Here is a 16,888-nt window from a genome sequence, read left to right on the forward strand (position 1 = left end):
GCATGTGAGTGTATGAGTGTGTCTGCCAGTGTATGAGTGTGTTTGTCAGCGTATGAGTGTGTGTCTGTCAGTGTGTGTTTGTGTCTGTCATATCAGTAAGAGTATGCTTGTCATTGAGTCTGCGTGTGACTCTCAGTGTGTCTGTCAATGAGTGTCAATCAGTGTGTCTAACAGGGTGTCTGTCAATGAATGAGTGTGTGTCAGATCAGTGAGTCTGTATCTGTCAGTGACGTCTGTGTGTTTGTCATTGAGTGTGTGTGACTGTCAGTGTGTATACACCACTGAGTGTAGCGTGGCAGAGCAGAGCTTGGTACAGGAGCTTCTGTTTCCTGTACCAGGCCAGACTGACAGGAGATGCTCACTGAGAGAGAACTTCCTGTCAGTCTGACCGGGTACAGAAAACTGAAGCTCCTGTAGGGGTCTGCTCCGCTTGCAACGCTACAAAAGAGGTAGGAGGCACACCAGGAGGGGGAGTGTGACCACTAAGGGGGTTGGGGGTGCACCAAGGGACAGGGAGAGGAGGGCAGAGAAACACCAAGGGACAGGAAAAAGAGGGGGGAGGGGAGAGGAACAAGAGGGGGGAAGGGAGGGGACCAGTAATGGATGGGGAGGGCAGAGGGGCTGGTTAAGAGGCACATAGGGGCAGAACAAAATGCATCTTCGCCTATGTACCCAAAAATCCTTGCACCGGCCCTGAACATATCTGTCAACAGTAGAAGAAAGGATGCTGATGTGGCAGTGTTTATTATATCTAGGGATGAGAATGCAGGAGAATTGTGCACTTTGTGCTTCCTCCTCAACCTACACGGTAAAAGGTAGTGTGTGCCAGCACTGCCCACTGCAATACTGCAGTGCATTCAAACTAGCTGCAATATACCAGACTTTCACTACACTAAAAGTAGCATTTAAACCAAGTTCTGGGTAGCAAGCTGTAAATTTGTTGCAGAAACTGTTTAACCCCTTAAGGACACATGACGTGCCTGACACGTCATGATTCCCTTTTATTCCAGAAGTTTGGTCCTTAAGGGGTTAAGTGCTCAGGAACTGCTGGGTAAGCCTGTGGGAGCAAAGGGCAGCAATAGGGTTAGTAGTAGCAGCACTACATGTATTTTTTTTATATTTTAAAACTCGGCTGCCCCTCTATTGTACTGCTCCAGGCTTAGATTTATTCATTTGTGCACACAAAAGAAATGAATGGTAAATCCTCCCTGGAGTGTCCCTTTGAATCCAAGCAGAGAAGTGTAACGTTAAAGTATTACAAGTACAGTCTTTTTTTCCCACACAACATACAAAAAGTATTCTTGTTCCATTTTAAAAAATGCTTTCCCTCTACAGACGTTAACATAAATTGTCTCAGGATTGTGATGCACCATGGAAAATGAATTTGAATAAACTATGAATAATGAGAAGGTGTAAGGAATCCTCAACAGACTTAAAACAGACAGTTCAATCAATGAACTATATGCAAAATAAAAATATATTTATAACTATGTATCAAGTAAGATTTTCCTTGCAAATTGACAGAGCAATAGATACAAAATGTGTTTTCTATTTAAAGGAACAGTTACCCACACCACTTCCTCTCAATGCAGTGCTCATGTCATTAACCGTGCAGTATTGTAGCAACATTGCTGGGTTAACCCCTTAAGGACACGACATGTGTGACATGTCATGATTCCCTTTCATTCCAGAAGTTGGCCCTTAAGGGGTTAAACACACATTTAATCGCTATCTTCCAGACAGACACTAAAGGCTCCTTCACTGCACTGACCGAGTAAAAGTAAACCATGTAATCTGGCTTCTCATAGGTAAACATTGAATTGACTGCTTGCTTATGAGAAGCATTGAATGTGCTCTTGTCATGCATGTGCCTCGGGTCCCCAATGCTCCTATGCTTCCTCAATGACGTTGCAGGAAGCAGAGAGGAAAATAAATGCTGAGGAAGCCTCAGTGCTGGAAAAAGTTAAGCGAAACCTATATTTTCTTAAAGGGGCATTATAGTGCCAGGAACACATACATGTAGTCCTGATAATATAGTTCTAAAACCACAGTTTAGATTGTCAGCCCCCCTTTTCTCCGCTTAAATAAGACGATTTACTCACCTTTTTCTAGCACCGCGCGGGGCTCTGTGTGTCGATGTACCTCCTTGACTGACATCAGAATTGATTATCTCAGCCAATCACAATGTTTTCCCTTAGAATCAATGCATCTCTATGGGGAAAGTTCAGCGTCTCCATGCTGAATGTCAGTGTTGCGCACTGTTCTGCATTGACACAGGAAGCACCTCTAATGGCTGTCTCTTGGAGTGGCCACTGGAGGTGTCCCTAAGCTGTAATGTAAACACTGCCTTTTCTCTGAAAAGCAGTGTTTATATTAAAAAGCCTGCAGGGATTGACTATACTCACCAGAACAACTACATTAAGTTATAGTTGTTCTAGTGACTATAGTGTCTCTTTAATTTTTATTACACATGGGGGGACATTACACAAGCTAAGTTACAGGTACACTGTAACGTAATACAGGTTTGTGTAATAAATGGTCCTGTAAATCAGGCGGTTCCCAAACGGGCACTGGGAACTGTGATCTCCCCTGCCGGTTCTCCCTCTCCGGCCGCTAGCACTTTGCTGATAGCCAGCAAGGGAGGGAGAGAGAGAGGACCCAGGGGGAGCTCTAACCTGCAGCTCTGCCGGGGTGTCCTCTCGCAAGCTCGGAGCACTGCCATGGTTACCACGGCAATGCTCCGAATCTTTCGAGAGTGAACTCTAGCAGCGCCTGAGGCTGCTAGAGTTCCCTCTTTCGACTGGGACCACCAGGGCTTCCCCACCGGACCACCAGGGATTAAAGGAAATGTCCTCCCAGGCAAAGGTAAGCAGGGAGGGGGGACATCATTTTTATTTTTAATAATAATAAAAAAAGTATATATTTATTAATTTGCCCTCCTACCCCCACAGAAACAACACCACATAATAGCTCCCCTATACACACACACTGCCCACCCCATACACACACACTGCCCCCCATACACACAATTATCCCGCATACACACACTACCCCCATACACACGCACTGCCCTCCATACACACACACTGTATCCCTCACACACACTACACTCCCCACACACACTGCTCCACCCCACACACACACTGTACCCCCCCACACACACTGTACACCTCACACAACCTATCCCCCCACAACACACACACACAAACTACATCCTTCACATACACAATGCACCCCTGTACACACACTGCATCCCTCACACACACACGCACACATTCCCCCCCTGTATACACATGCACACTGCACCTCTCTCTCACACACACACATGTTGCACCCCTCTCACACACACACACACACACACACACTACAGCCCCTATCCTGACAGACCCTAGGTAAGTTACTTACTTACCTTAGGAGGTCACTAATGGCACCATAAACACTACAGCGTAATGTATTGGTTATTGTGCCTGGATTGTTTCTTTAATTAATCTACCAGTGCCACTCCCAAGATTAGGGGCCCAGTATATGCCGCAGTGCTGTTCATATATACAACCTAGAAAATTGTTTTGACTTGGAGTGCCTTGGAAAAATATTGAAATAGTAAGGGCGCCTTGAACCTAAAACGTTTGGGAACCACTGCTGTAAATTATTCCAAGCGAAGTCAGAGTGATGAACAAGGTTTGTACCCCTCTCTTATGATTCTCAAAATTCAAACTTTACATACTGCCTCACTGCAATCCCTCTTTTTAGAGATTGAACTACCGTATTTATTCGAGTATAACGCGCACACGTGTATAACGCGCACCCCTAATTTTCGATTAAAAATCGGTATAAAATTTTATACCGATTTTTAATCTAAAATTAGGGTGCTTGTTATACTCGAATAAATAATACCGACCGCCGGGCTCATTACAAGCCCGGCGGTCCTGGGGTGGTGGGCAGTAAGCGTTTACTCACCTCCGTGCAGCTCCTCCAGCTTCCCAGTGTAAATCTCGCGAGACCCGCGGCCAGCTCTGACGACGTCAGAGCGTCAGAGCTGGCCGCGGGTCTCGCGAGATTTACACTGGGAAGCTGGAGGAGCTGCACGGAGGTGAGTAAACCTCCTATCTCTATCATAGGTTTGTGGAACATGTATTTGATCCCCAAGAGTAGTTTCACTCATCAAATATGGTCAGTGGAACTGCTATGCAAGCTAATAACACCCAAAATGCAGCTGTCTTAAGTTTACACCGCCATTTATTCGAGTATAACGCGCACCCTTAATTTTAAATTAAAAATCGGTTAAAAAAAATGCGCGTTATACTCGAATAAATACGGTAACAGCTATGAGGCTAGCACAATCCTATTTTGACCTGCCAATCTAAAAAATTATATCAATAAAATATAGAGGTATTTCATGATCTAACTGTTGAATGCTGGCCTCTCTAACAGGTGAGGTATCTGAGTTTGCCCCTGCTGTGTTATTTCTGATACTGTTACTGTCACCCTACACATTATAGATTTTACAGCATTGTAAATCCTCAAGAGTGGTAAATATTAAGATTCATACCTCTCTTTCTAGAGTTGTGGAACAGATCTAGAGCCATAACAAGGACCCATGTAAAACTGTGTAATAATATGGAATGATTTGAATACAATAAATCAATATTCCCCTATGTTATGTTTAGGTAGTAATCTTGTACAGCTGAAATTTTGCAATTATCGTGACATCTGCTTCAATCCATATCAAATGTAAGCCTCGATTTAATATCTTTGGGTAAGCTTTTATTATTTTTGATACACCTTTAAAATGATTTCATATTTTGAAAAATAATTTAATCTTTTTTTTCTATTATTATTTTTTTATATACAATATATTTTTGATATTTCAAAAAATAATTTTAAATATTAATCATTTGAAATGCTCATGCAACAATATTAAATGAAGGCCTTAATTGTAGGCACTTTAACAATGTCATCTTATTGAAGTTGTTATAGTGCCTTCAGTACTGGCCACCCTGTCCTACCCCTAAAACCTAATATTAAACAAATTAGAAGGATTGAAAGTGCGGCTTCAAGCCACGCCTCCAAACCCTCTGGGTATAAGAGCCAGGAATCTGTAGTGTTAGGATTACAGATATGTACAGTGTTCCCTTAATGCCAAAAGAGTCAAACTGGGAAAATTTATAAAATCAGCTATGTTCTGCACAGTGTAATGCTAAGAGCTAATCAGCTAAACATAAATCAATCAATAAATAAATAAAATAATTAAATAAATCTGACCATTAGCTTTTAAATACAGCGATTAAATTCAAACATGGCCATCCCCAAAATGATATACTTTCATAGCAGAAATGTTATTATTATTATTATTATATTATTTATATAGCGCCATCAGATTCTGTTCTCTGTACAATGGGTGGACTAACAGACATGTAATTGTAACCAGACAACTGGACGTACAGGAACAGAGAGGTGGAGGGCCCTGCTCACTGTATACTTACTAAAATTTGTTATTGCATGTTTAGATAAAAATGCTATTAATAAAGTTCATGTGCTGGGAACATTATTTTAAACTAATTTCCATTTGCTTCATAATTTTCATATTTGGTGGTCTGTTTTAGTTTAATGAGGACACATTATTATGTAGCAGCGTATAATTAAATATTATAAGATAATTATAAATGTAACCACTTCTCAATCAAATTCTTCTTATTTGGAAAAAAATTTTAACATGTATTTGAAATATTGCATATATACCTAGGTATTTTATTGCATATATACACAACAGAACTTCAATGTATAGAAAGTAGTTTAGGTAGATCTCCTAGAATAAAAATATATAAATGTCAATTTTAATTTATGTGTACACACTTTATAGAAATATGACGGGATAATACATTTTACAGATTACATAGTAGTCTATCTTTGAGAGACGGTGTAAAATATTTGCATGTAAGTAAAAATACCATTTTGTCACATGCAGTAAGTATGACAAAATAGATACCCCAATGTAAAGATGCCTGTATGTTAGAATAACACTCACATACAGTAAGTACAGTTACCCAATAAAACAGTACTTTACAAGTCATTATAAACAGCAGCGAGGGCCTGCAAAGAATCCCTATAGTGAGCTTACACACTCAGAGCTCTCCCTCCTCCACCATCCCAGCTGTTAGAATGCAGCCATATAGTTTGGACTACAAATGTAACTGTAAAGTGTGGAAAATAGAGGGGGCTGCTACTTACTATTTATCTGAAGGTGAGAGATGTGGTGAAATGAAACTTTGGTAGAAAATGTAATGTATTTGCATAGTGAAAGAAGCAATGGGTATGGGGGCTTTATGAGTTAAATGTTGTTTTGCCTTGCAATGCATAAATATGCACGTTAGGAGTAAAGGAGCTCATTTAATATTGTTAGTATGTTCAATTTTCACAATTTGTTTTGTGCATTTGCTTAAATAAGAAAAGTTGTTCTATGTTCATTTTTATGCATACTTTTATTTGGTCAAACAGACTTGCATTAGAGTTACGTATGCTGTATAATCTAGGATAATGCAAGTAACACATTAAAAACGATACAAATTCTAAGAAAGCAGGACTGATTTGACGCGCCTGCATGAAAAAAAATGTTCTTTTTGAATACGTCCACATCTCTCAAATGTTGCTTGACAAATTGATAAAAAAATCTGATAAATCTGATAAAAAAAATAACAAGTAATTTGTTGTAAAAAAGGTAAAATTTTGACCAAAATAGAAAAATATCAGTACACTGACCTACATTTCCCATAAACCCTTGCCTTGCTAATTGACCACATCTTACTGATTAGCTAAGAGACCTCTAGTAGAAGGCGCTGTTCCTGTGCAGTGTTGAATTATAGCTGTCTCCTGGAATGGCACCTTAATTTACTAATGTCCATGAAATAGAAATGAAAGCTGTAAGTCATTGTCAATTAACGCTCACTAGCAGGTGCTCATTATATTTAAACTTACATTGTCTGATAGACTGGGATGGAAACATTTCTCAAGCCAAATGAGAACTCAGTACTTACAAGTAGGTATAATTATCAATGGTTTTCCTGTTAAGTCATAACAGCAAAATTTTTATAACATCAGAGCATTAAGAAGTTTGATTCACAAAACATTAAAAGTCAAAGCAAAATCAGCATACTCATAAACATGGCACATTAACTATTTAATTCATATATTTGCTATTACGTAAAGGGTATGATAGTTATAAATATTGCAATAAGCCACTCTCATGAAGACTTATACAAAGACGAGATGGTTTTATCACAGTTCCCAACATCAGGATGTCGTGCATAGGGATGGTGGTAAGTGAGGTATAAGCGGGGCAGCCAGTGATGCAAATTGCATTGTTGGTGCTGCCCAAAGGGAGTAGGTCACCCAGTGGTGTATCCTGGTTTTGTGCTGCCCTAGGCAGGACAAAACTCAGGCGCCCCCCCCTCCCCCCGCGCCACCCCCACCCAACCTTTCCCCCCGCCCCGCATTCTAAATACACACACACACTCGCTAACAGAAACACACACACACTAACAGACACACTCACACTCACTAACAGACACACACTCACTCACTAGCAGACACAAACTAGCAGACACACACACTCACTGACATACACACACACTCACAGGCAAACACACACTAACAGACACACACAGTCACACACTAACAGACACACACACACTAACAGACACAGACACACACACACACTAACAGACACACACACACACACACACACACACACAAACACACTAACAGACACACACACACACACACAAACACACTAACAGACACACACACTGACACACACACACTAACAGACACACACACTAACAGACACAGACACAAACACTAACAGACACACACACTGACACACACTAACAGACACACACACACACTAACAGACACACACACACTAACAGACACACACACTAACAGACACAGACACACACACTAACAGACACACACACACACACTAACAGACACACACACTGACACACACACACTAACAGACACACACACACACTAACAGACACACACACACACACTAACAGACACACACACACACACTAACAGACACAAACAATGACACACACACTAACAGACACAGACACACACTAACAGACACAGACACACACTCACCCACCCACATTAACAAAAAATTTTAAAATTTATTTTTAACACTTTTTTTTTATTTTTTTTAACACATTTTTTTTAATTTATTTTTAACACATTTTTTTTATTTTTTTTAACACTTTTTTTTAAAATTTATTTGTAACACACTTTTTTTAAATTTATTTTTAACACATTTTTTTTTTTATTTAACCCCCCCCCCCAGCCTCCTTACCTTTGGGAATGCTGGGGAGGGGGGTGTCTCTTCCTCCCTGGTGGTCCAGTGGCTGCTGGGCGATCGGGCGGCACTGCCTGGCGGGCGGGCGGCCGGCGAGGGAGCACTTCCCCTGAGCTGTCTGCTCAGCTCCCTCGCGCGCCTCAGAGTGAGGCTGGGAGCCGGAATATGACGTCATATTCCGGCTCCGCCTCCCAGCCTCACTCTGCGGCTGGCGAGGGAGCTGAGCAGACAGCTCAGGGGAAGTGCTCCCTCGCCGGCCGCCCGCCCGCCCGCCAGGCAGTGCCGCCCGATCGCCCAGCATCCCGCCGGCATGTCTGTTAGCCGCAAGGCTAACAAGACATTTGCCTTGGGCATTTGGGGGCGGCTTTTTTTGCCGCCCCTTGGAAAATGCCGCCCAAGGCAAATGCCTTGTTTGCCTCGCGGCTAATACGCCCCTGAGGTCACCCTAAATTACCGTCAGGTAATCCTGGTATGAATGCATGCTAAGCTGCTTGCCAATCACTCTCAGAGCAGACCATGCAAGGAGCACTGTTTCAGTACTCTCTGCATGGTCCTAGCGCCCTTAGTCTAGTGCAGACCCTTCTAATGATGCACTTTTTATCATTGGTGTCCCCAAGAACAGGTCATCTGAGAAAAAAAAGTGGGACAGCGTGCCAGTACCCAAAAATTGAGATGATGGTTTTATCATTGAATACAAAATGTTAACCATCTCTGTACATATGCACTCTGTTTATGTATATATGTAACCATGGTCTCTATAGATCATGACCCTGCAGTCTAACTGTTCAATTAGGAACTAGATCACCTTTTTGTTTCTTAATATAAAAATGATGTATGAATATTGTCACAATGTTATTGATACAGTCACATACAACAATAATCCCTGTACTGTGCTCAGTGTGATCAGAGCCCGCAATCCATTTTGCTATCTCCCAGGCTCCAAAAATGCTGCCATTAATTTTACCTACAGTTGCTGCCATAGAGTGTGTTAGAAGTGGGTTGGCTATATACAGGTAATGGTTTTTGTTTTTTCCGGGGGGAGGTGGGATTGCAGGTGGGATTGCAGGACTTAAGGAGAAAGTACACTACACCATATGCAAAAAAAATCCTAGTTTAGTAGATATACCCCAAAGAAAGCATAGATTTACTTGTGTTTCTTCACTGATGGCATATCTAAAAACAGCTTATAAAAGCTGCAGATCTTCTGTTGGAAGCCTTTGCAAGCCCTCCCCTTTAAACTCAGCCCAGACTTTCTGACTGTCCAATTACAGAACTTCCAATGCAGTTCAATGAGAAGTCATTGCAAAGCAGGCGCTCTGAGCAATTGTCTGCCTCTGAGCTAAACATTCAGGAAGTAACAGGACAGGATGCCTGACAGCCAGTGGGGTGTAACAATGCTATTTTACAAAAAGTGCCAATTTCTATTGCAATCTGCACTTTTTGTAAAAGAAAAAAAAAAAAAAGACGACATACTGTTTACACATAAAGCGCTTCAGCATGTTGATATATCTTAGGGGTCTGGAGTGTCCCTTTAACCCCTTCAGAAGCTTGTCTTACGCTTAATGACACAGTTATTTTTGCATTTTCTTGCTGTTTGCGTTCAACTGCAATTTGCATCTCTCTCGTTTATATTATATACTGTTTTTTTAAAGGACATAAAGGGCTTTAATTTGATGTAACATATATATATATATATATATAAATGCTTATTTATTATTAAAAAAATACAGAAAAATGCAAAAAAAAAGAGAAATGTTGTGTTTTGTGTACAGTTTTTGCAATAATAATGTGTGCCTAGATATGTGTGCCCAGAATATAAAATGTGTCTGGGATTTTAAGTTTTTTTTGGTAGTTATTACAGGTCACAAAGCACAAGGAGTAAAATAAACTTTTAATGTGGAGCGATTTTAGAATTTGTTATATTTGTCTTGTAAGCTTAATAACCATAAAAGAAAACAAAATTGCCACACAAAAGTATATATTTATATAAAGTAGACATCACAGGCTATTGTCCTAAGGTTGTTTTGACACTTTCTAAGTAGCCATTTCATCGCCAATCTCTGCTAAATATTGGAGTAAAATTTTGTTTTTGGGAGTTTTTGGCACACAAACTTATAACAAAGAACTTCTCATGTGTATTTTGTAAAGTTGGTGTGTGCTATTCCTGTACAAAGTTTTATTTTGTGTTCAGTTACTTCTGCTGAGTACAACGATACCCCCATTGTATGTATTTGGCACTATTTCGTGAAGCTACAGTGCCATATAGGAGACCTGACCGTTTTAACATTTACAGTAGAAATTTGAGAGGCGGATTTAATGGGCCTATGCTTCAATTTGGGGTATTATAGCAGTTTGACTGTTCAAAAAAAACCCACAAAGGCCTACCATTTATAAAAGTAGACACTCCAGGGTATCTCATATGGTGCATATTGTACCTTAACATGCCCCCATTTTTTCACCAATATATGCCAAAGTATGTGGTAAAAAATAATTTTGGGCATTTTTTACATACGGATTACATTTTTGCTGGGCATTTTGTACATTTCATATGTGCCACTAAGTTCAAACCCCCCCAAATTATGCTCAGCTAAGTCTTCTGAGTAAAACAATATGCCCAATGTATAACCTAGACACTATTTTGTGAAGTTACACTGCTGTAAAAGAGACGTCACAAGTTAAGGTTTTTAAGTGTAAATTTTCATGGAGGGTTTTGATGCGTCCATGTCCCACTTTGGTGCACTTGAGCAGGCTACATATTACAACTACACCATAAATGCATACCATTTCTTAAAGAACACATCACAGGGTATTTCAAAAGGCATATTTTGAACCTTAGCGTGGGATAATTTTTCCGCTAGCTTGTACCAAGTGTAGTAGTAATAAGCATTTTTTCTGCCTTTTTGACACACAAAGTGAGTTTGCGCAGTATATTTTGCAAACCTTATGTGTACTACGACTGTATACTACTTCATATTTTGCTCAGCTATGTCGGCTGAGTACAGCAATACCCCCGTATGTACCTTTGCCAGGTATATGTGGACATTGAAGGGGCACATTTGAGACACAGCCATTCCATTTTTTTTCAAACTTTGAATTTTTACGCTGTGTCCATGTCCCATTTTAGAGTATTTTACAAGGCTATATAATCCAATTACACCATAAAGGCATACCATTTCTTAACGAAGACATCCCGGGTTAATTCAAAAGGCATATTTTTAACCTTAGCGTGGGATCATTTTTCCGCTAGCTTGTACCAAGTGTAGTGGTAATGAGCATTTTTAAATGTATTTTTTTACTTTGTAAAACTTTTTTTACTTTGTAAAACCCGTTTTTAAACTTTTATTTTACTTATTAAATGTTTTACACTATCTTAACTTTTTTTACACTTTTAAAAAATTTTCTAAACTTTTCTTTTACCGTTAACCCCTAACTAGCAGTAAGCAGCACTAACCGTAAATTCCCCATTTTCCCATAACTCCCACCCACCCCAGCAAGCAAAATATTTTAATTATAAAATATTTAAATATTTAAATTAATTAATTAAAAAAAGGGTAAAAAAAATTAATAAAAGTTAATCCTCAGGGGTTAAAAAAATTAGATCACAGTATAATACTGTGATCTGTATTTTGATCACTGTAGGCAGTGATCAACTGGCAGGGAAGGGGTTAATTTTTATTTAAACTGGGTAAAGGGGGGTGGTATTTTTTTTACTTAAACGTTACTAAAACATTTACATTTTTTTTTACCTTTTTAAAGCTTATTTTAAAACTTTTTTAACGTTAACCCCTAGTTAGCCTAACACCAAATTCCCCAATTCCCCACTAACTTCCACCCATCCCAGCTAGCTAAATATATAATTTTTTTATATTTAAATTAATTAATAAAATAAATTTAACCCCTGAGGGTTAAAAAAATAATAATTAACCCTCAGGGGTTAAAAAAAATCAGATGACATTAAAATGTATACTCTGCCAATTTATCACTGTAGTCAGTGATCAATTGGCAGGGAAGGGGTTAATTTTATTAAAACAGGTTAAGGGGGGGTGGGATTTAACTTTAATTATTTTTTTTTTTACACAGGATGAAGAGGATCATCACTGATCCGTCTCCCTGCACTTCACACAGAACCCAGAAGTGCAGGGAGGCGGAAGGTAAGTACATTGAGCACATGTGCTCGCTCTGACATGCTGTCAGAGCGAGCACCGGTGCTGGGGCAGCCCGATCGGGTGCTCCCGGTCTGCCTCTAATACAGAGGCAGACCGAAGCACCGTTAACCCCGCGATCGCCACGATTGCGGCGATCTGGGGTTAACTTTAGTAAATGACGGAAATTTTCCGTCAACGGTTCTTAACTGAAGGACAAGGGTGACAGAAAATTTCCGTCCGCGGTCAGGAAGGGGTTAATGTCTAAATTTAATTTTTTCAGAAGTAAGCACAATCATACACATTTTTGTGTGGTAGGAGGTTGAGTTAAATGTTAATGTTTCTCACTATCATCCCAATCTGGTCCATTTACCATCGCCATCTCTACACATTCCTGCTGTTGCTAAATGAGTGTACATTCCGTTTTGATGAAAGATTATAAAAGACTAGATTGCAATGATTAAATTATTCTGTAATTGGGTCTTAGTTTGTAAGGGGCTAATCTACAATCATGTTGACTGAAAGGAGGATTAATAGAGGCATATGCTGTGTCCTTAAGGACAGTACATCTGCTCATGTCCTTTGGTAAATATATTTGTTTTTGATGTGTGGAAAAGTGTATGATTTGCCCCTTAGCAAGCTCTGTCGCTATTAAATGACTAAACCCCTAACAAGAATTTAAATGATAGAATACGTTATCTGCATGGTGTGTTGTGCCAATATCCAAATGCTATCCTTCATTTGGAAACTATATGTGGTGTTCTGTAGATCTTGCAAGAAATGGAATCTGATGCAACAGCAACTTTTATATACATTCTTTGAATACAGTAGAGCTTGGATAGATAATCAGTGTCCAAGATACTCTGTTGGATAGATATTGTGGACATAACAAATAAAAAATATAAAATTATAGTAAAAACGATACTCATCATTTAAAGTTCCCTGTTTGCCACATATCACCACTATCTGCTGCCTAATGAGTGTTTGTAAATTAGGAAATAGATGGGATTTCTCACTGAATCATGGCTGTGTCTAGTTTCCTTCCACTTTTATGAGTGGATATAAAAAAATCCTCTCTAGAGTTTCATTCAACAGTGCAATGTTTCGTTCATTTTTTTTTTTTTACTGAATTCTGAGCTCAGATCTATTGCACATGGTGTAATCATGGCAAGGATGCTAGATTAAAGGACCACTCTAGGCACCCAGACCACTTCAGCTTAATGAAGTGGTCTGGGTGCCAGGTACCTCTAGGATTAACCCTTTTTTTTATAAACATAGCAGTTTCAGAGAAACTGCTATGTTTATAATGAGGGTTAATCCAGCCTCCAAATCCTCTAGTGGCTGTCTCATTGACAGCCGCTAGAGGCGCTTGCGTGCTTCTCACTGTGAAAATCACAGTGAGAGCACGCAAGCGTCCATAGGAAAGCATTGTAAATGCTTTCCTATGCGACCGGCTGAATGCGAGCGCGGCTCGTGCCGCGCATGCGCATTCAGCCGATGACGTCGCGATCAAGATGGAGAGGAGGAGGAAAGCTCCCCGCCCGGCGCTGGAAAAAGAGGTACGTTTAACCCCTTCCTCTCTCCAGAGCCCGGCGGGAGGGGGTCCCTGAGGGTGGGGGCACCCTCAGGGTACTCTAGTGCCAGGAAAACGAGTATGTTTTCCTGGCACTAGAGTGGTCCTTTAAGCATCTGACCCTCCAGTTGACCTTTTGATATAGAATATCTCCTTCTCTAGAATATATTTTCTTCTTGCACCTTAACAACTTTTTTTTAAACAGATAGTATATATAATAAATATAATGTGTCTACCAAATATTTTCTTAAGTCATTTCCTTATTTATCAAGGTTATTTTTTTCTTTCCAACTATTTTATTTTTAAACAACATTATTTTATGAGTCTGTTTCCATTGTGCCCTATTGGAGATAACTGTACAGAATACTCTAGGTGTTATTACCATTGTTCTAGAATTCCTGTCACGCCTCCTTATAATACCTAGCACCTTGCTGATTTGCGTTTAAACACTGGTACTTTGCCAGTTTACCCTATACGAATTTGGCTATTTTGACACAAGTTTTGCAATCAATTTGCCAAGTCTCATTTCCTTAATAAGCATATTCACCATGTCATCTTATACTTATAGTTTTACTGCTGATGCATATCCATCTACAGAGATCTTGTCACATATGTTAAAAAAAACCAAACATTAAAGGATTGCCACAGCATGTTACTTCAAGAAAATGCCCTTACTGCTTTATAAAACCCATAAAACCAAAAGAGAAACTTTTAAGAACCTTTTTTTCTGTTTATATGGAAACATATTTATTCAGCCTATTAGTGCCCTATCCATTTGTCACGTGACTGCAGGGTAACATTTCTATAACCTTGAGAAAATAAGAATGGGTCAAAATATGACTCAATTAATTGATAGCCTTGGAGCAGTGTATTGGTCCATTCAAAAACAACGAGTATAATGCACACATTGCAATATGTATTTATTAAAAGTAATATTTAGCATGTTAAAGGGACACTATAGTCACCTGAACAACTTTAGCTTAATGAAGCAGTTCTGGTGTATAGAACATGCCCCTGCAGCCTCACTGCTCAATCCTCTGCCATTTAGGAGTTAAATCCCTTTGTTTATGAACCCTAGTCACACCTCCCTGCATGTGACTTGCACAGCCTTCCATAAACACTTCCTGTAAAGAGAGCCCTATTTAGGCTTTCTGTATTGCAAGTTCTGTTTAATTAAGATTTTCTTATCCCCTGCTATGTTAATAGCTTGCTAGAGCCTCCTGTATGTGATTAAAGTTCAATTTAGAGATTGAGATACAATTATTTAAGCTAAATTACATCTGTTTGAAAGTGAAACCAGTTTTTATTTTCATGCAGGCTCTGTCAATCATAGCCAGGGGAGGTGTGGCTAGGGCTGCATAAACAGAAACAAAGTGACTTAACTCCTAAATGACAGTGAATTGAGCAGTGAAATGCAGGGAAATGATATATACACTAAAACTGCTTTATTTAGCTAAAGTAATTTAGGTGACTATAGTGTTCCTTTAACTAAACATGCATTATGACATAAAACACATAAATGACTTACCTTTCCATGCATTAATAACCGTATTGTCAATGTGACATTAAGACCCCCCTCTGGTGCGTTTGTGTCGTTCATATTCATCTTGGAACTTTTTCTCCAACCCTCGGCAACAGATTGATACCTCCTTTCTTATTTACTCTGCAAAGACAAAATATCACAGAGACAATGAGGCAGGGTGACAAGAACGAGATATAATCTAATGTCGTGAATAAATAAATGTGACTAAAAAAAAAAACATGGTGTGGAAGAGCACCATTGTCTTCTGTCTCTCCACTGCTAAATCAAATAAAACACAGTGAAATTGAAAAACCTTCCTTTAAGATGTATAATTTAAAATTATAAGTCAGGGCATTTCTTTTGCTCCAATGAATTGGCTTATGTCTGTTCTCCGTGTGCTTCTGTGTACTCATTCTGGAAATATTGCAGTCACCCTGGATAAATCTATGTCAGCAAGTTTCATCTCTCTCATATACCTATCAACCACCCAGACAATTCATGGCAAATCTGAAGAGCACAGTTCAGAATACCAACAAGATCAAATTTTCACTTTTATGCTTGTAAATCAAAAAGAGACTGTGATTTGTTGATAAAGGTTCAAAGGAAATTGAGCAGGGGTTTTCAAACCACATGCCCTACAAATAAGAGCATTAAAATACAATTACAAAACTAATGGAACTTGCAAGAGCTGTGCAACTCCCATACACTGTGCAAAAAAAAAAAAATGTTTATTTTTCTTTTACTGAAAGTCAGACCTTGTGACTTAACCATGTCATCTTTTTTTTTCAATCAGATGATCCTTTTCTTAAAGATGACAGGATTTCTGTTACATTCCTCACATTTTATTTTGAGGGCTGAGATCCACATCATTCATACATTCAATGGTAAATTGTTTTGCTCCTCGTTCACGGTTATTATTCTTCAAAGAGCTCTGGTTCAAAAATAGGACTGATTTCCAGAATGTCTTGTTTGACAAAGTCACAGGAAAGCAGACTTCTAAAATTAAGAATATTACAAATAATAAAAAAAAACAAAAAAAAAACAATATTTCAAAGTTTGTGTGATATGGTAAGAAAGAAATAAAAATCTATTTTTAGATAGTTCTTTTTCTCCTTACGAAAAAAATCAACAGTTTTCGATAGACAGTAAGATCCAAATGAAAAGGCTGATTGATAGATGTAATTATTTCCCAATTTAATGTAACTTATTTTATTGACATTAGGGAGTAAAAACCTGCAACTGAGAGGTTTGTTCAGTTTTATTGTTGACACATTAACCAAATCAACTGTCTTATCAAC

General features: G+C 39.1%; 1 protein-coding gene across 5 annotated transcripts in view; it reads right to left on the minus strand.

Moving 5' to 3' along the window:
- Nucleotides 1-16,888, minus strand: part of LOC134608777 (poly(rC)-binding protein 3-like) — a 1,002,469-nt gene that overhangs the window by 86,015 nt on the left and 899,566 nt on the right. For all 5 annotated transcript variants that reach the window (XM_063451876.1, XM_063451872.1, XM_063451874.1 and 2 more), the window contains one exon: nt 15,597-15,731. In XM_063451876.1, coding sequence (XP_063307946.1) covers nt 15,597-15,674 — 78 coding nt within the window. In that variant the 5' untranslated portion in view covers nt 15,675-15,731. The remainder of the gene's footprint in view (nt 1-15,596; nt 15,732-16,888) is intronic.

Source organism: Pelobates fuscus, chromosome 4 (genome assembly GCF_036172605.1).
Source record: "Pelobates fuscus isolate aPelFus1 chromosome 4, aPelFus1.pri, whole genome shotgun sequence".
Taxonomy (NCBI): Eukaryota; Metazoa; Chordata; class Amphibia; order Anura; family Pelobatidae; genus Pelobates; species Pelobates fuscus.